General features: G+C 48.2%; 1 protein-coding gene across 1 annotated transcript in view; it reads left to right on the top strand.

Moving 5' to 3' along the window:
- The window catches only part of LOC118372496 (serine/threonine-protein kinase 17A-like), a 67,756-nt gene that overhangs the window by 16,752 nt on the left and 30,322 nt on the right, over positions 1 to 20,682 (top strand). The window contains exon 2 of the mRNA XM_052484001.1: positions 14,060 to 14,272. Coding sequence (XP_052339961.1) covers positions 14,060 to 14,272 — 213 coding nt within the window. The remainder of the gene's footprint in view (positions 1 to 14,059; positions 14,273 to 20,682) is intronic.

Below are 20,682 nucleotides of genomic sequence, written 5' to 3'. Positions count from 1 at the left end.
AGGTGAAAGCCTGTAAGACTCAGCCATGCCATCAGGTGAAAGCCTGTAAGACTCAGCCATGCCTTCAGGCCTGTAAGACTCAGCCATGCCTTCAGGTGAAAGCCTGTAAGACTCAGCCATGCCTTCAGGTGAAAGCCTGTAAGACTCAGCCATGCCAGGTGAAAGCCTGTAAGACTCAGCCATGCCTGGTGAAAGCCTGTAAGACTCTCAGCCATGCCTTCAGGTGAAAGCCTGTAAGACTCAGCCATGCCTGGTGAAAGCCTGTAAGACTCAGCCATGCCAGGTGAAAGCCTGTAGGCCATGCCTTCAGGTGAAAGCCTGTAAGACTCAGCCATGCCATCAGGTGAAAGCCTGCCTAAGACTCAGCCATGCCATCAGACTCAGTGAAAGCCTGTAGGTGAAAGCCTGTACTCAGCCATGCCTTCAGGTGAAAGCCTGTCAAGACTCAGCCATGCCTTCAGGTGAAAGCCTGTAAGACTCAGCCATGCCTTCAGGAAAGCCTGTAAGACTCAGCCATGCCTTCAGGTGAAAGCCTGTAAGACTCAGCCATGCCTTCAGGTGAAAGCCTGTAAGACTCAGCCATGCCTTCAGGTGAAAGCCTGTAAGACTCAGCCATGCCTTCAGGTGAAAGCCTGTAAGACTCAGCCATGCCTTCAGGTGAAAGCCTGTAAGACTCAGCCATGCCATCAGGTGAAAGCCTGTAAGACTCAGCCATGCCATCAGGTGAAAGCCTGTAGCCATGGAGTCATCAGCCTGTTAAGATGCTCAGGTGAAAGCCTGTAAGACTCAGCCATGGAGTCGTCAGGTGAAAGCCTGTTAGACTCAGCCATGCGTCATCAGCCATGCAGGTGAAAGCCTGTAAGACTCAGCCATGCCATCAGGTGAAAGCCTGTAAGACTCAGCCATGCCATCCATCAGGTGAAAGCCTGTAAGACTCAGCCATGCCTTCAGGTGAAAGCCTGTAAGACTCAGCCATGCCTTCAGGTGAAAGCCTGTAAGACTCAGCCATGCCATCAGGTGAAAGCAAGACTCAGTGAAAGCCTGTAAGACTCAGCCATGCCATCAGGTGAAAGCCTGTAAGACTCAGCCATGCCTTCAGGTGAAAGCCTGTAAGACTCAGCCATGCCTTCAGGTGAAAGCCTGTAAGACTCAGCCATGCCTTCAGGTGAAAGCCTGTAAGACTCAGCCATGCCTTCAGGTGAAAGCCTGTAAGACTCAGCCATGCCTTCAGGTGAAAGCCTGTAAGACTCAGCCATGCCATCAGGTGCCATCAGCCTGTATCAGGCCTTCAGGTGAAAAGCCTGTGCCTTCAGGTGAGCCTGTAACTCAGCCATGCCTTCAGGTGAAAGCCTGTAAGACTCAGCCATGCCAGGTGAAAGCCTGTAGACTCAGCCATGCCTTCAGGTGAAGCCTGTAAGACTCAGCCATGCCATCAGGTGAAAGCCTGTAAGACTCAGCCATGCCTTCAGGTGAAGACTCAGCCTGAAAGCCTAAGACTCAGCCATGCCAGGTGAAAGCCTGTAAGACTCAGCCATGCCTTCAGGTGAAAGCCTGTAAGACTCAGCCATGCCATCAGGTGAAAGCCTGTAAGACTCAGCCATGCCATCAGGTGAAAGCCTGTAAGACTCAGCCATGCCATCAGGTGAAAGCCTGTAAGACTCAGCCATGCCTTCAGGTGAAAGCCTGTAAGACTCAGCCATGCCTTCAGGTGAAAGCCTGTAAGACTCAGCCATGCCTTCAGGTGAAAGCCTGTAAGACTCAGCCATGCCATCAGGTGAAAGCCTGTAAGACTCAGCCATGCCTTCAGGTGAAAGCCTGTAAGACTCAGCCATGCCTTCAGGTGAAAGCCTGTAAGACTCAGCCATGCCATCAGGTGAAAGCCTGTAAGACTCAGCCATGCCTTCAGGTGAAAGCCTGTAAGACTCAGCCATGCCTTCAGGTGAAAGCCTGTAAGACTCAGCCATGCCTTCAGGTGAAAGCCTGTAAGACTCAGCCATGCCTTCAGGTGAAAGCCTGTAAGACTCAGCCATGCCTTCAGGTGAAAGCCTGTAAGACTCAGCCATGAAAGCCTGTATCAGCCATGCCTGGTGAAAGCCTGTAAGACTCAGCCATGCCATCAGGTGAAAGCCTGTAAGACTCAGCCATGCCATGGTGAAAGCCTGTAAGACTCAGCCATGCAGGTGAAAGCCTGTTAGACTCAGCCATGCCATGCCTGTCAGGTGAAAGCCTGTAAGACTCAGCCATGCAGTCGTCAGGTGAAAGCCTGTAAGACTCAGCCATGCCATCAGGTGAAAGCCTGTAAGACTCAGCCATGCAGTCCATCAGGTGAAAGCCTGTAAGACTCAGCCATGCCTTCAGGTGAAAGCCTGTAAGACTCAGCCATGCCTTCAGGTGAAAGCCTGTAAGACTGCCTTCAGGTGAAAGCCTGTAAGACTCAGCCATGCAGTCGTCAGGTGAAAGCCTGTAAGACTCAGCCATGCCATCAGGTGAAAGCCTGTAAGACTCAGCCATGCCTTGTAAGACAGCCATGCCTGAAAGCCTGTAAGACTCAGCCATGCAGTCAGCCATCAGGTGAAAGCCTGTTCAGACAGGTCAAGACCAGCCATGCCTTCAGGTGAAAGCCTGTAAGACTCAGCCATGCCTTCAGGTGAAAGCCTGTAAGACTCAGCCATGCCATCAGGTGAAAGCCTGTAAGACTCAGCCATGCCATCAGGTGAAAGCCTGTAAGACTCAGCCATGCCTTCAGGTGAAAGCCTGTAAGACTCAGCCATGCAGGTGAAAGCCTGTTAGACTCAGCCATGTGGTGAAAGCCTGTAAGACTCAGCCATGCCTTCAGGTGAAAGCCTGTAAGACTCAGCCATGCCATCAGGTGAAAGCCTGTAAGACTCAGCCATGCCTTCAGGTGAAACTCAGCCATGCCTAGGTGAAAGCCTGTAGACTCAGCCATGCCATCAGGTGAAAGCCTGTAAGACTCAGCCATGCCTTCAGGTGAAAGCCTGTAAGACTCAGCCATGCCTTCAGGTGAAAGCCTGAAAGCCTAAGACTCAGCCATGCCTTCAGGTGAAAGCCTGTAAGACTCAGCCATGCAGGTGAAAGCCTGTAAGACTCAGCCATGCCTTCAGGTGAAAGCCTGTAGACTCAGCCATGAGTCGTCAGGTGAAAGCCTGTAAGACTCAGCCATGCCTTCAGGTGAAAGCCTGTAAGACTCAGCCATGCCTTCAGGTGAAAGCCTGTAAGACTCAGCCATGCCATCAGGTGAAAGCCTGTAAGACTCAGCCATGCCATCAGGTGAAAGCCTGTAAGACTCAGCCATGCCTTCAGGTGAAAGCCTGTAGGTGAAAGCCTGTTAGACTCAGCCATGCCAGGTCAGGTGAAAGCCTGTAAGACTCAGCCATGCCTTCAGGTGAAAGCCTGTAAGACTCAGCCATGCCAGGTGAAAGCCTGTAGACTCAGCCATGAGGTGGTGAAAGCCTGTAAGACTCAGCCATGCCTTCAGGTCAGGTGAAAGCCTGTAAGACTCAGCCATGCCTTCAGGTGAAAGCCTGTAAGACTCAGCCATGCCATCAGGTGAAAGCCTGTAAGACTCAGCCATGCCATCAGGTGAAAGCCTGTAGACTCAGCCATGCCTTCAGGTGAAAGCCTGTAAGACTCAGCCATGCCATCAGGTGAAAGCCTGTAAGACTCAGCCATGCCATCAGGTGAAAGCCTGTAAGACTCAGCCATGCCGTCAGGTGAAAGCCTGTAAGACTCAGCCATGCCTTCAGGTGAAAGCCTGTAAGACTCAGCCATGCCATCAGGTGAAAGCCTGTAAGACTCAGCCATGCCATCAGTTAGACTCAGCCATGCCTCAGCCATCAGGTGAAAGCCTGTAAGACTCAGCCATGCCTTCAGGTGAAAGCCTGTAAGACTCAGCCATGCCATCAGGTGAAAGCCTGTAAGACTCAGTGAGGTGAAAGCCTGTAAGACTCAGCCATGCCATCAGGTGAAAGCCTGTAAGACTCAGCCATGCCTTCAGGTGAAAGCCTGTAAGACTCAGCCATGCCAGGTGAAAGCCTGTAAGACTCAGCCATGCCATCAGGTGAAAGCCTGAAAGGTGAAAGCCTGTAAGACTCAGCCATGCCATCAGGTGAAAGCCTGTAAGACTCAGCCATGCCTTCAGGTGAAAGCCTGTAAGACTCAGCCATGCCATCAGGTGAAAGCCTGTAAGACTCAGCCATGCCATCAGGTGAAAGCCTGTAAGACTCAGCCATGCCATCAGGTGAAAGCCTGTAAGACTCAGCCATGCCTTCAGGTGAAAGCCTGTAAGACTCAGCCATGCCATCAGGTGAAAGCCTGTAAGACTCAGCCATGCCATCAGGTGAAAGCCTGTTAGACTCAGCCATGCCTCGTCAGGTGAAAGCCTGTAAGACTCAGCCATGCCATGCCTTCAGGTGAAAGCCTGTAAGACTCAGCCATGCCTTCAGGTGAAAGCCTGTAAGACTCAGCCATGCCATCAGGTGAAAGCCTGTAACTCAGACCTCAGCCATGCCATGCCTCAGGTGAAAGCCTGTAAGACTCAGCCATGCCAGGTCCTGTCAGGTGAAACCTGTAAGACTCAGCCATGCCTCAGCCTAGACTCAGCCATGCCTTCAGGTGAAAGCCTGTATAGCATGCCATCAAAAAGCTATTTGCCATTCAGGTGAAAGCCTGTGAAGACTCAGCCATGCCTTCAGGTGATTAGATGCCATGCCCAGGTGAAAGCCTGTAAGACTGCCATGCCATGGTGAAATGCAAAAGATTACATCTGGTGAAAGCCTCTCAGCCATGCATTGAAAGCCTTTTGCCATCAGGTGAAAGCCTTTCATTGGAGGTGAAAGCTGTGACTGCCAGGTGAAAGCCTGAGTGCCTTCAGGTGAAAGCCTGTAAGACTCAGCCATGCCATCAGGTGAAAGCCTCACTGGGCCTGACAGCCATGCCTTCAGGTGAAAGCCTGTAAGACAGCCATGCATGTCAGGTGAAAGCCTGTAAGACTCAGCCATGCCATCAGGTGAAAGCCTGCCATGCCATCAGGTGAAAGCCTGTAAGACTCAGGCATGACTCAGCCATGCCTAGGGCTGCAAGACTCAGGTCTCAGCATGCCTTCAGGCCTTGAAACTGTAAGACTCAGCCAGGAGTGAAACTTTCAGCATGGCCAGCACTGGGGACAGCAAGGAGTCATCATGTCAGGTAGTCCTGGGGCATGGTCCTAGGGCTCAGGTCAGTTGAAACTGGAGCAGCAGCATGGCCAGGTGGACTGGGGACAGCAAGGAGTCATCATGTCAGGTAGTCCTGGGGCATGGTCCTAGGGCTCCAGGCAGTTGAAACTGGAGCAGCAGCATGGCCAGGTGGACTGGGGACAGCAAGGAGCCATCATGTCAGGTAGTCCTGGGGCATGGTCCTAGGGCTCAGGTCCTTGAAACTGGAGCAGCAGCATGGCCAGGTGGACTGGGGACAGCAAGGAGTCATCATGCAGGTAGTCCAAATGGGACATGGTCCTAGGGCTCAGATATAACAAACTGACCCACACTAGCCCCACCAAATGGACAGGGAAGTACAGATATAACAAACTGACTACACAAACTGCAGCATAAATACTGGAGGCTGAGACAATAATGACTCTAGGGCCGTGACTGTAATAATGAGTCTAGGGCCGTGACGGTAATGAATCGAGGGCCGTGACGGTAATGAATCGAGGGCCGTGACGGTAATGAATCTAGGGCCGTGACGGTAATAATGAATCTAGGGCCGTGACTGTAATAATGAATCTAGGGCTGTGACGGTAATGAATCTAGGGCTGTGACGGTAATGAGTCTAGGGCCGTGACTGTAATAATGAATCTAGGGCCGTGACGGTAATGAGTCTAGGGCCGTGACTGTAATAATGAATCTAGGGCTGTGATGGTAATGAATCTAGGGCCGTGACTGTAATAACGAGTCTAGGGGCGTGACTGTAATAATGAATCTAGGGCTGTGACGGTAATGAATCTAGGGCTGTGACGGTAATGAGTCTAGGGCCGTGACTGTAATAATGAATCTAGGGCCGTGACGGTAATGAGTCTAGGGCCGTGACTGTAATAATGAATCTAGGGCTGTGATGGTAATAATGAATCTAGGGCCGTGACGGTATTAATGAATCTAGGGCTGTGATGGTAATAATGAGTCTAGGGCTGTGATGGTAATAATGAATCTAGGGCCGTGACGGTAATTAGTGTAGGGCTGTGATGGTAATGAGTCTAGGGCCGTGACTGTAATAATGAATCTAGGGCCGTGACGGTAATAATGAATCTAGGGCCGTGACGGTAATGAATCTAGGGCCGTGACGGTAATGAATCTAGGGCCGTGACTGTAATAATGAATCTAGGGCCGTGATGGTAATAATGAATCTAGGGCCGTGACTGTAATAATGAATCTAGGGCCGTGACTGTAATAATGAATCTAGGGCCGTGATGGTAATAATGAATCTAGGGCCGTGACTGTAATAATGAATCTAGGGCCGTGACTGTAATAATGAGTCTAGGGCCGTGACGGTAATGAATCGAGGGCCATGACGGTAATGAGTCTAGGGCTGTGACAGTAATGAGTCTAGGGCCGTGACGGTAATAATGAATCGGTAATGAATCTAGGGCCGTGACGGTAATGAGTCTAGGGCCGTGAGTCGGGCCGTGACGGTGAGTCTAGGGCCGTGACGGTAATGAGTCTAGGGCCGTGACGGTAATGAGTCTAGGGCCGTGACGGTAATGAGTCTAGGGCCGTGACGGTAATGAGTCTAGGGCCGTGACGGTAATGAGTCTAGGGCCGTGACGGTAATGAGTCTAGGGCCGTGACGGTAATGAGTCTAGGGCCGTGACGGTAATGAGTCTAGGGCCGTGACGGTAATGAGTCTAGGGCCGTGACGGTAATGAGTCTAGGGCCGTGACGGTAATGAGTCTAGGGCCGTGACGGTAATGAGTCTAGGGCCGTGACGGTAATGAGTCTATGAGTCTAGGGCCGTGACGGTAATGAGTCTAGGGCCGTGACGGTAATGAGTCTAGGGCCGTGACGGTAATGAGTCTAGGGCCGTGACGGTAATGAGTCTAGGGCCGTGACGGTAATGAGTCTAGGGCCGTGACGGTAATGAGTCTAGGGCCGTGACGGTAATGAGTCTAGGGCCGTGACGGTAATGAGTCTAGGGCCGTGACGGTAATGAGTCTAGGGCCGTGACGGTAATGAGTCTAGGGCCGTGACGGTAATGAGTCTAGGGCCGTGACGGTAATGAGTCTAGGGCCGTGACGGTAATGAGTCTAGGGCCGTGACGGTAATGAGTCAAGGTCAAAGTCTAATAAATCCATGTCATATAGCCTACACCTTCACAATAAATCCATTATTTATTTTAGACAGGTCTAAAGAAACATGATATGAAGAAAATGTAGTCTATTTTCAGAAGAGCAGAATAGCATACTTGGCATACTTTTACAAGTATTTCACTAGACCTGCAATAACATCTGCTAAATACGTGTATGTGATCAATACATTCGATTTGATGGCAAGCCCTGGTCTGGCAAAATGCTGTGGAATACACTAATTCATTTAGCAGATAATATTTGCTTAGAATTCCCTGGCATTATATTAAATTATATTGGAAAAAGTAAATAAATAAATTAGGTCCTAATCTATGGATCTCAAATGACTGGGCAGGGGTACAGCCATGGGTGGGCCTGGGAGGGCATAGGCCCACCCACTTGGGAGCCAGTCCCAGCCATTTAAAATGTGTTTTTCCCCACAAAAGGGCTTCATTACCGACAGAAATACACCTCAGTTTATCAGCTGTCCGTGTGGCTGGTCTCAGACGATCATGCAGGTGATGAAGCCAGATGTGTTGGTCCTGGGTTGGCGTGGTTATACTTGGTCTGCGGTTGTGAGACTGGTTGGATGTACTGCCAAATTATCTAAAATGACATTGGAGGTGGCTTAAGGTAGAGAAAATAACATAACATTTTCTGGCCAAGGCTCTGGGTGACATTCCTGCAGTCAGCATGCCAACTGCACGCTCCCCTTAACTTGAGACTGTGGCATTGTGTTGTGTGACAAAACTACAAATTTTAGAGTGACCTTTTATTGTCCCCAGCACAAGGTGCACCTGTGTAATGATCATGCTGTTTAATCAGCTTCTTGATATGCCAGACCTGTCAGATGGATTATCTTGGCAAAGGAGAAATGCTCACTAAGAGGGATGTAAACAAATTTGTGCACAACATTTGAGAGGAATAAGATTTTTGTGAGTATGAAACATTTCTGGGATCTTTTATTTCAGTAAAAAAAAAATAAAGGAGAGCCGCACGCTCAAGGAGCTCAGATGCAAAAATATTTATGTCCAACGTTTGGACAGACAAGCTGTCTTCATCAGGGTGACAAACACTGCGGGATGACTCATTTACAGAGAGGGGGAAAAGTATTTGATCCCGTGCTGATTTTGTACGTTTGCCACTGACAAAGAAATGATCGGTCTATAATTTTTATGGTAGGTTTATTTGAACAGTGAGACACAGGATAACAACAAAAAAATCCAGAAAAACTCATGTAAAAAAAAAATGTTAAAAAGAAACGTCTCTTTTTCAGGACCCTGTCTTTCAAAGATAATTTGTAAAGATCCAAATAACTTCACAGATCTTCATTGTAAAGGGTTTAAACACTCTTTGCAATGCTTGTTCAATTAACCATAAACAATTAATGAACATGCACCTGTGGATGTTCGGCTTACAGAAGGTTAGGAAATTAAGGTCACAGTTAGGCCAATTTAGGACACTAAAGAGGGCTTTCTATAGACTCTGAAAACACCAAAAGAAAGATGCCCAGGGTCCCTGCTCATCTGCGTGAACGTGCCTTAGGCATGCTGCAAGGAGGCATGAGGACTGCAGATGTTGGCAGGGCAATAAATTGCAATGTCTGTACTGTGAGACGCCTAAGACAGCGCGACAGGGAGACAGGACGGACAGCTGATCGTCCTCGCAGTGGCAGACCACTTGTAACAACACCTGCACAGGATCGGTACATCCGAACATCACACCTGCTGGACAGGTACAGGATGGCAACAACAACTGCCCGAGTTACACCAGGAATGCACCATCCCTCCATCAGTGCTCAGACCTCATGTGGTACCCTTCCTGCGGGCTCATCCTGACATGACCCTACAGCATGACAATGCCACCAGCCATTCTGCTCGTTCTGTGTGTGATATCCTGCAAGACAGGAATGTCAGTGTTGTGCCATGGCTAGCGAAGAGCCCAGATCTCAATCCCATTGAGCACGTCGGAGGGATCGGAGGGTGAGGGCAAGGGCCATTCCCCCCAGAAATGTCTGGGAACTTGCAGGTTCCTTGGTGGAAGAGTGGGGTAACATCTCACAGCAAGAACTGGCAAATCTGGTGCAGTCCATGAGGAGGAGATGCACTGCAGTAGTTAATGCAGCTGGTGGTTACACCAGATACTGACTGTTATGTTGTAGTTGTTTTTCACAGAAATATACTGTCCAGTACATTGTGTTCCCCCCCCTTGATGTATGTTCTCTAGAGTCCCAAACCAACTCCCATTTCATCCCGTCCGTTTCCACTCCTGCCCCGACAACATGACAATGACGTTCAGCATGGTGGCGTTAGGCAGGCATGACTGCACTGGGTGTTTTCTCTTCGCTAGTCAGATCTATCCCTCTTGGCTTCCCAGTCGCTGTCACACAGTATTTTACATGATGCAGGCTGGTGACACTGCTCTCAGGAGAAAGCACAGTATTTTACACAGTATTTTACACAGTATTTTACATGATGCAGGCTAGTGACACTGCTCTCAGGAGAAAGCACAGTATTTTACACAGTATTTTACATGATGCAGGCTAGTGAAACTGCTCTCAGGAGAAAGCACAGTATTTTACACAGTATTTTACATGATGCAGGCTCGTGACACTGCTCTCAGGAGAAAGCACAGTATTTTACACAGTATTTTACACAGTATTTTACATGATGCAGGCGAGTGACACTGCTCTCAGGAGAAAGCACAGTATTTTACACAGTATTTTACACAGTATTTTACATGATGCAGGCGAGTGACACTGCTCTCAGGAGAAAGCACAGTATTTTACACAGTATTTTACACAGTATTTTACATGATGCAGGCGAGTGACACCGCTCTCAGGAGAAAGCACAGTATTTTACACAGTATTGTACATGATGCAGGCTAGTGACACCGCTCTCAGGAGAAAGCACAGTATTGTACACAGTATTTTACATGATGCAGGCTAGTGACACTGCTCTCAGGAGAAAGCACAGTACTGTACACAGTATTTTACACAGTATTTTACATGATGCAGACTAGTGACACTGCTCTCAGGAGAAAGCACAGTATTGTACACAGTATTGTACACAGTATTGTACATGTATTGTACACATGTATTGTACACAGTATTGTAGACAGTATTATACATGATGCAGGCTGGTGACACTGCTCTCAGGAGAAAGCACAGTATTGTACACAGTATTGTACACAGTATTGCAGACTAGTGACACTGCTCTCAGGAGAAAGCACAGTATTGTACACAGTATTTTACATGATGCAGACTAGTGACACTGCTCTCAGGAGAAAGCACAGTACTGTACACAGTATTTTACACATGTATTGTACACAGTATTGTAGACAGTATTATACATGATGCAGGCTAGTGACACTGCTCTCAGGAGAAAGCACAGTACTGTACACAGTATTTTACACAGTATTTTACATGATGCAGACTAGTGACACTGCTCTCATGAGAAAGCACAGTACTGTACACAGTATTGTACACAGTATTGTACATGTATTGTACACATGTATTGTACACAGTGTTGTAGACAGTATTATACATGATGCAGACTAGTGACACTGCTCTCAGGAGAAAGCACAGTATTGTACACAGTATTGTACACAGTATTGTACATGTATTGTACACATGTATTGTACACAGTGCTGTAGACAGTATTATACATGATGCAGGCTGGTGACACTGCTCTCAGGAGAGGAAAGGGAGGATGCCCCTATCCATCCATCCATATCAACATACAGTAAAGACAGCCTGCTGTTCAATGAGAGCAGTAACTCAACCTTCAAGACCATTGTGTTTCACTGTGTTTGTGGTGAATCCCATTTAAATTCCAGTCAATTCTGGAAGTGGAGTGAAATTCCAACATCTCTTCAATGCTTTTCAATGAGGAAAATTAGAAATTGGAATTAGACTTCTCACCCCCCCTAAAAGATTTAGATGCACTATTGTAAAGTGGCTGTTCCACTCGATGTCATAAGGTGAATGCACCAATTTGTAAGTCGCTCTGGATAAGAGCGTCTGCTAAATGACTTAAATGTAAATGTAAAATGTAAATGTTTACTTTCTAAATTGACCCCAATCCTGCTGTTTTCTTTCCTTGAAAGGAGGACAGTCTTACACCTTTTAACTTCATCTGCAATGAGGGGTCAAGCAGTTTGGATACAAAAGGGAGCATGTGATATGTGGTTGAGGTTCCCGAGTTTCAAGCTCTAAGGCTTGTATGAGGGGAGCGAAGGTCCACCCGTGGCTACTTGGCCCACTTCCAGAGGTCAGCCACGCTCTGACTTTTCTCGACGGCCACTCTGTCTTGACGTGATCTGTAAAAATCCTGGTGTGTGTTTGTGGGCACTCATGGCTATCGCTCACAAAACACTGTGTGTTAATCAGCCCCCCGAAGTCATCCCAGCCTCCCAAAGGCATCCCAGCCTCCCAAAGGCATCCCAGCCTCCCAAAGGCATCCCAGCCTCCCACAGTCATCCCAGCCTCCCACAGTCATCCCAGCCTCCCACAGTCATCCCAGCCTCCCACAGTCACCCCAGCCTCCCACAGTCATCATTCGTTAGACCTGTTTACCAGAGATTTGGCTCTGGACTTTTCCACTGCAAACCTCTCAGTTCCAATAACCTTTTCCTGGTCCTGGCCAATACCCTTAGTTAAGTCAATAACGTTGTACTTCAATTGTATATAAATGTGAGGTTTGTTGTGTTGCCCTGGAAACAATACAACACAACATTTGAATCTAAAGTTGTATTTTCATATCCTCTTACAGAACGTAACGAAGCCATTGCTCCAGTGTTTTAGTGCGTTGACTGTAAACAAATACATTTTAGGTGTAGACCTTACAGTGAAATGCTTACAAGCCCTTAACCATTAATGCTGAAAAAAAAGTGTTAAGTAAAACATGTACAGTGCCTTGCGAAAGTATTCGGCCCCCTTGAACTTTGAGACCTTTTGCCACATTTCAGGCTTCAAACATAAAGATATAAAACTGTATTTTTTCGTGAAGAATCAACAACAAGTGGGACACAATCATGAAGTGGAACGACATTTATTGGATATTTCAAACTTTTTTAACAAATCAAAAACTGAAAAATTGGGCGTGTATAATAAAATAAAATAAAATAAAAGTAACAAATAATTAAACAGTAACAGTAAAATAACAAGCAAGGCTTTATATGGTCAAGAGTCCAATGTGGAGGGGCACCGGTTAGTCCAGGTAATTGAGGTAAGATGTACATGGAGTTAGACTGACTATGTAGTTAGAGTTAGACTGACTATGTAGTTAGAGTTAGACTGACTATGTAGTTAGAGTTAGACTGACTATGCATCAATCGTAAACAGAGAGTAGCAGCAGTGTAGAAGTGGGGTCTGGGTAGCCCTTTGATTAGCTGTTCAGGAGTCTTATGGCTTGGGGTTAGAAGCTGTTAAGAAGCTTCTTGGACCTTGACTTGCCACTCTGGTACCGCTTGCCGTGTGGTAGCAGAGAGATCAGTCTATGACTGGGGTGGCTGGAGTCTGACAGTTGACAGCAGCCAAGGGGGGCTGGGGTGGCTGGTGGGTGTGTCATCTTGTCTGACTTAGTTGAATCTTAGCAGCCATCTTGATGGGGGGTCTGATGTGGGCATATTGATGTCATCATCTTAATGTGGGTGTGTCATCTTGATGTGGGTGTGTCATCTTGATGTGGGTGTGTCATCTTGATGTGGGTGTGATGTGGGTGTGCCATCTTGATGTGGGTGTGTCATCTTGATGTGGGTGTGCCATCTTGATGTGGGTGTGCCATCTTGATGTGGGTGTGCCATCTTGGTGTGGGCGTGTCATCTTGGTGTGGGCGTGTCATCTTCATGCACTCCTTTCTCTCAGAGAGGACCCTCTATTCCCTATGGGTCCTGGTCAAAAGTAGTGCACTACATAGGGAATGGGGCACCATTTGGGACACAACACACTCTCGCTGTGTGTTCTTCACACCAGACCAGGCCCCTACACCTGCATCATCCCAGTCCACATTCAAAGTGCGTCAGAGCCACAAAGCAGACGGTTGTAACGGTGAGAAAGGGGCCAGCTCGGGTTCTGGGGACGGGAGATGACTTCATCCTGTCGAAATGCCAAGGAGACAAAGGGATGTTCAGCTCCCAACGATAACAAGTGTGCCGGTTTCAGAATCACTGGAACACCCCTCTCTCTCTCATCCACGCCATCAGACACACACACACACACACACACACACACACACACACACACAGCTCAAGTCTCTTCTCTCACTGAGATGAAAGGGTTTCACGGGGAGAAAAAAAGGTTTGTGTAAATACGCTGCTTGTACGTTGGTTCCTTTGATTTGTAACGACATTCTAATGAGATGCACTGGGATTTTACTTCATTTAGTTTCACAAGACTTGAAATTCAAACGTTCATTGCGGCTTTGTGTCGTTCTTGTGAGTTGGTAGAAAGACAGTATCGGCCTATTGGGTCAGCGAAACTAGGCCGTATAGTCAACTTGGCATTCACAAATAAAAGACTGCCTTCGGTTACCATAGTCACAGTTACCATGGTTACAGTTATCACAGTTAAAAAGGCTTTTTATAATAACTTTGATGGTGAATAAATAAACCTACTCTACTGTAAATAGCACGAGGCTTTTCCAGTCTACCTTATTCTCTGAAACCAGAATTACAATCTCTCAGTAAAACATTACTGTTAACGCAACATCCTCTTCTCCTCAGGGGGAAGTTTGCCGTGGTGAGGAAGTGTGTGGAGAAGTGCACGGGGCAGGAGTACGCCGCCAAGTTCATGAGGAAGAGGAGGAAGGGCCAGGACTGCAGGCTGGAGATCATCCACGAGGTGGCCGTTCTGGAGCTCGCCACGGCCAGCCAGCGGGTGGTCAACCTGCACCAGGTCTACGAGATGGCCTCCGAGATGGTGCTCGTCCTCCAGTTGTGAGTAATAGCACTATGCCAATATGTCGTGGAAACAATGCCACGTCCTCAGAGATGATGCAGACACGTGAAGAGGTCTGACCCTCTTTCAGTTGTTTTAATCCTCTTCAGACATGGACAGCTGTACATTCACACAGCCTTGAGTATCTCAGTAGTCTCAATATGACTCCATCTCCTTCATCTACACTGATCTGAAGAAGCTGGATAGGTGATGGGATCTCATACCCAGTGTAATTCAGGTCATGGAAAAGGAAGCTCAACTCCTACGTATCACTTTTGACCCACAAGCTCGCGGGCACAGCAGACTGATGTCCTAGCACAGCAGACAGATCTCCTAGCACAGCAGACTGATGTCCTAGCACAGCAGACTGATGTCCTAGCACAGCAGACTGATGTCCTAGCACAGCAGACTGATGTCCTAGCACAGCAGACTGATGTCCTAGCACAGCAGACTGATGTCCTAGCACAGCAGACTGATGTCCTAGCACAGCAGACAGATCTCCTAGCACAGCAGACAGATCTCCTAGCACAGCAGACTGATCTCCTAGCACAGCAGACTGATCTCCTAGCACAGCAGACAGATCTCCTAGCACAGCAGACTGATCTCCTAGCACAGCAGACAGATCTCCTAGCACAGCAGACTGATCTCCTAGCACAGCAGACTGATCTCCTAGCACAGCAGACAGATCTCCTAGCACAGCAGACAGATCTCCTAGCACAGCAGACTGATCTCCTAGCACAGCAGACTGATCTCCTAGCACAGCAGACTGATCTCCTAGCACAGCAGACAGATCTCCTAGCACAGCAGACAGATCTCCTAGCACAGCAGACTGATGTCCTAGCACAGCAGACTGATCTCCTAGCTTCCTGCCTCCTCACCGGGCTGGTGAATAATAAAAAGCTCATGACCCAGATGGTTCATTGAAAGGCAGCAGGTCCACGGCAAGTCATTAAATATTGAGACTGCAGTGAAACCCTGTCCTCCATGACTATCCCTCTGTCCTGTACACAGAGACACAGAGAGAGAGAGGACTGAGAGAAGGAGAATGACAGTATAGGAGAGGGGGGTTACTGTACATAGGCAAGGAGAAATTATTTCAGGACTAGGATAAACACAAATAAGTCACTGACACAATCGTTAATTTTTTATGTGAGGTAGAGACATAGAACTAGAATGAAACCGGGGGGGGGCTCCCTGGATAGAGGGAGGGAGGGAGGGAGGGAGAGGCCTCCCTGGATAGAGGAAGGGAGGGAGGGACAGAGAGGCCTCCCTGGATAGAGGGAGGGAGGGACAGAGAGGCCTCCCTGGATAGAGGGAGGGAGGGACAGAGAGGCCTCCCTGGATAGAGGGAGGGAGGGAGAGACAGAGGCCTCCCTGGATAGAGGGAGGGAGGGACAGAGAGGCCTCCCTGGATAGAGGGAGGGAGGGACAGAGGCCTCCCTGGATAGAGGGAGGGAGGGACAGAGAGGCCTCCCTGGATAGAGGGAGGGAGGGACAGAGAGGCCTCCCTGGATAGAGGAGGGAGGGAGGGACAAAGCCTCCCTGGATAGAGGGAGGGACAGAGGCATCCCTGGATAGAGGGAGGGAGAGAGAGTGAGGCCTCCCTGGATAGAGGGAGGGAGGGAGGGACAAAGCCTCCCTGGATAGAGGGAGGGACAGAGGCATCCCTGGATAGAGGGAGGGAGAGAGTGAGGCCTCCCTGGATAGAGAGAGGGAGGGACAAAGAGACCTCCCTGGATAGAGCGAGGGAGGGAGAGCGGGAGAGACAGAGCGAGGAAAAATCGTTGGCCATAGAGAGAAGTAATCCAGTCCCAAAGACCAGGGCAATACTCCCCATGCCTCAGTGAGCACTGGCTATTTCAACAACGTGCCATCCCCCCTCCTCTCTTCCTCTCTGCTCATCTCTGCTCCACTGGATGGGGCACACAGACACAGACACACACAGGCATTGTGTTGGGGACTGGGTTTCTCCTGTGTCACATGCTGACATTGAACTTTGGGTTTGTTAGGGTGAGAGATTTGTCAGGGATCCATCACACTGATTGGCTGATTTGGTTTCCCAGACAGGATCCATACTGGTCACCAGGCTCTTTGGGTTCAAACTCACTGCAGAAGAAAAACTATTAGCCTGCTGTACCTAACCAATAATAACATCTGAGTCATCAAGTCAAACTACTTGGCTTTTTTCTATTACGATATTGGAATATTAAAATATGAACACACTTTAATTAAGAGCATATCATTCTAAACTTTCAATGTATCAAAAAGATACCAGTGTTGTTGACCAATGAGACCGGACCTGGTTCTCATGTGACCCCTGTGTGTGTGTGAAAGACTTCCCTGTGGTGTGGAGAGATAGAGGGAGAGGTCACAGCATCTAGCCCGACAGAACTTGCCTCTCTTCTCCCTGCCTGCCTGCCCGTGGAAACTACCCCGCCTGCCCGTGGAAACTACCCCTCCACTGCTGTTTCTCAGGACTCGTGTGCCTACATGTGCATGCACTCTTCCCTCCTTCCCTTCTTCCCTCCTCCCCTACATGGCACCTTGAGTCTATTCTCTCCTCCCACAGGGCAATTTGACTGACTGCAGCAGCTCTCTCTCTCTCTCTCTCTCTCTCTCTCTCTCTCTCTCATTCATTCATTCATTCATTCATTCATTCATTCATTCATTCATTCATTCATTGGATGGTGTATCAATACACAACGTCACTACAATGTTACAGGCGTCATTCCTAACTCAGTTGCCGGAGAGGAAAGAACCCACTCAGGGATTTCACCATGAGGCCAATGTTGATTTCTAAACCGATAGAGTTGAATGGCTGATTGGATCAATCCTCAGTTATCCTATCTACACTGGAGTTGATTACCAAGAAGACAATGAATGTTCCTGAGTGGCCGAGATACAGTTTTGACAAAAATGTGCTTAAAAATCTATGGCAAGACCTGAAACTGATTGTCTAGCAATGATCAACAACCAATTTGACAGTTTAAGAATTTTGAAAATAATAATTGGCAAATGTTGCACAATCCAGGTGTGGAAAACTCTTAGAAAATTACCCAGAAAGACTCAGAGCTGCAATAGCTGCCCAAAGGTGATTCTAACATGTTTTGACTCAAGGTTAAATACTTGAATAGTTAAGATATATTAGTGTTTTATTTTTCAAAAATTCTAACATTTTATAAAAATAAAAAAATCTTCCACTTTGACATAAAAAAAAATATGTGGGAGAAAAGTGATTTATTCTCAGGATGGAACATTTGTAAAAATACGAGGAAAATATTCAACCCTAGTGTGGTGTGTGTCTGTTTCAGAACAGCAGAAACAAATGTTATTCCACTTGACCATTACTGCAGAGCAGACTCCATCTCCACACCATCTCCCGCCCTCTCACTCTCTGCCTTTCTTATGTTAAACTACTTCATTGGGCCATAGTGTTTGAGCTGTAAAGTTTCTGATTTTTTTTTTCCCCCCAGCAGAATCTCGTGCCTCTAGCGCAAGTGGCACTTGTTGCCCTCAAGTTTCAATGCCCCCACCTACACGCACAAACACACACACACCTACTAGGCTTTAAAACAGCCCAATTTGACATCCATCATAAGGACATTTCAGTGTGAGGGTGGGTGACTGTTCTGTGGTCAACCAGTCAAATGGTCCTATATCCAGTCACAGAGGGGAGGGAGGGCCTGTCTGATGGAAAACACCAGGCCATACAAATACCATGGGAATGCCCTAACTCTGCCCCAAAGAATGCCTTAACTCTGCCCCAAAGAATGCCTTAACTCTGCCCTAAAGAATGCCCTAACTCTGCCCCAAAGAATGCCCTAACTCTGCCCCAAAGAATGCCCTAACTCTGCCCCAAAGAATGCCTTAACTCTGCCCCAAAGAATGCCCTAACTCTGCCCTAAAGAATGCCCTAACTCTGCCCTAAAGAATGCCCTAACTCTGCCCCAAAGAATGCCCTAACTCTGCTCTAAAGGATGCCCTAACTCTGCCCCAAAGAATGCCCGAACTCTGCTCTAAAGGATGCCGTAACTCTGCCCCAAAGAATGCCCTAACTCTGCCCCAAAGAATGCCCTAACTCTGCTCTAAAGAATGCTCTAACTCAGCCCTAACTCTGCCCTAAAGAATGCCCTAACTCTGCTCTAAAGAATGCCTCAACTCTGCCCTAAAGAATGCTCTAACTCAGCCCTAACTCTGCCCTAAAGAATGCCCTAACTCTGCCCTAAAGAATGCCCTAACTCTGCCCTAAAGGATGCCCTAACTCTGCTCTAAAGGATGCCCTAACTCTGCCCTAAAGGATGCCCTAACTCTGCCCTAAAGGATGCCCTAACTCTGCTCTAAAGAATGCCCTAACTCTGCTCTAAAGGATGCCCTAACTCTGCCCTAAAGGATGCCCTAACTCTGCCCTAAAGGATGCCCTAACTCTGCTCTAAAGACTGCCCTAACTCTGCTCTAAAGACTGCCCTAACTCTGCTCTAAAGAATGCCCTAACTCTGCTCTAAAGGATGCCCTAACTCTGCCCTAAGGATGCCCTAACTCTGCCCTAAAGGATGCCCTAACTCTGCTCTAAAGGATGCCCTAACTCTGCCCTAAAGAATGCCCTAACTCTGCCCTAAAGGATGCCCTAACTCTGCCCTAAAGGATGCCCTAACTCTGCCCTAAAGGATGCCCTAACTCTGCCCTAAATAATTCCCCAACTCTGCCCTAAATAATTCCCCAAAGGATGCCCTAACTCTGCCCTAAAGGATGCCCTAAAGGATGCCCCAACTCTGCCCTAAATAATTCCCCAAAGGATGCCCTAACTCTGCCCTGAAGAATTCCCCAAAGGATGCCCTAACTCTGCCCTAAAGGATGCCCTAACTCTGCCCTAAAGGATGCCCTACGTCTGCCCTAAAGGATGCCCCAACTCTGCCCTAAATAATTCCCCAAAGGATGCCCTAACTCTGCCCTAAAGGATGCCCTCTGCCCTAAAGGATGCCCTAAAAAGGATGCCCTAACTCTGCCCTAACTCTGCCCTAAAGAATGTCCCTAAAAAGGATGCCCTAACTCTGCCCTAAAGGATGCCCTAAAAAGAATGCCCTAACTCTGCCCTAAAGGATGCCCTAACTCTGCCCTAACTCTGCCCTAAAGGATGCCCTAACTCTGCCCTAAAGGATGCCCTAACTCTGCCCTAAAGGATGCCCTAACTCTGCCCTAAAGGATGCCCTAACTCTGCCCTAAAGAATGCCTAAAGAATGCCCTAACTCTGCCCTAAAGAATGTCTGCCTAAAGGATGCCCTAACTCTGCCCTAAAGATGCCCTAATCTGCCCTAAAGCATGCCCTAACTCTGCCCCTAACTCTGCCCTAAGGATGCCCTAACTCTGCCCTAACTCTGCCCTAAAGAATGCCCTAACAAATGCCCTAACTCTGCCCTAAAGGATGCCCTATCTGCCATAAAGGATGCCTAACTCTGCCCTAAAGGAATGCCCTAACTCTGCCCTAAAGGATGCCCTAACTCTGCCCTAAAGGATGCCTGCCCTAAAGGATGCCCTAACTCTGCCCTAAAGGATGCCCTAACTCTGCCCTAAAAGGATGCCCTAACTCTGCCCTAAAGATGGCCTAACTCTGCCCTGCCCTAACTCTGCCCGAAAGGATGCCCTAACTCTGCCCTAAAGAATACCCTAAAGAATGCCCTAACTCTGCCCTAAAGGATGCCCTAACTCTGCCCTAAAGGATGCCCTAACTCTGCCCTAAAGAATGCCTAACTCTGCCCTAAAGAATGCCAAAAGCATGCCCTAACTCTGCCCTAAAGAATGTCCTAAAGGATGCCCTAACTCTGCCCTAGAGAATGCCATAAAGCATGCCTACTCTAAAGCCCTAAAGGATGCCCTAACTCTGCCCTAAAATGGATGCCCTAACTCTGCCCTAAAGGATGCCTAACTCTGCCCTAAAGGATGCCCTAACACTGCCAAAGGATGTATTGGCATGGGAAACATCTGTTAGCATTGCCAAAGCAAAACTAAAGATGCCCTAACTCTGCCCTAAAGGATGCCCTAACTCTGCCCTAAAGGATGCCCTAACTCTGCCCTAAAGATGCCCTAACTCTGCCCTAAAGAATGCCTAACTCTGCCCTAAGAATGCCCTATAAAAGGATGCCCTAACTCTGCCCTAAAGGATGCCCTAACTCTGCCCTAAATAATGCCTCCCCCTAAAGGATGCCCTAACTCTGCCCTAAAGGATGCCTAACTCTGCCCTAAAGGATGCCCTAACTCTGCCCTAAAGAATGCCCTAAAGGATGCCCTAACTCTGCCCTAAAGAATGCCCTAACTCTGTCCTAACGAATGCCCTAACTCTGCCCTAAATAATGCCAACAAAGGATGCCCTAACTCTGCCCTAAAGGATGCCCTAAAGGATGCCCTAACTCTGCCC

This window comes from Oncorhynchus keta, chromosome 28 (genome assembly GCF_023373465.1).
Source record: "Oncorhynchus keta strain PuntledgeMale-10-30-2019 chromosome 28, Oket_V2, whole genome shotgun sequence".
Classification (NCBI taxonomy): domain Eukaryota; kingdom Metazoa; phylum Chordata; class Actinopteri; order Salmoniformes; family Salmonidae; genus Oncorhynchus; species Oncorhynchus keta.
The sequence above is the reverse complement of the archived record's forward strand: the minus strand, read 5'-3'. Positions and strand labels throughout refer to the sequence as shown.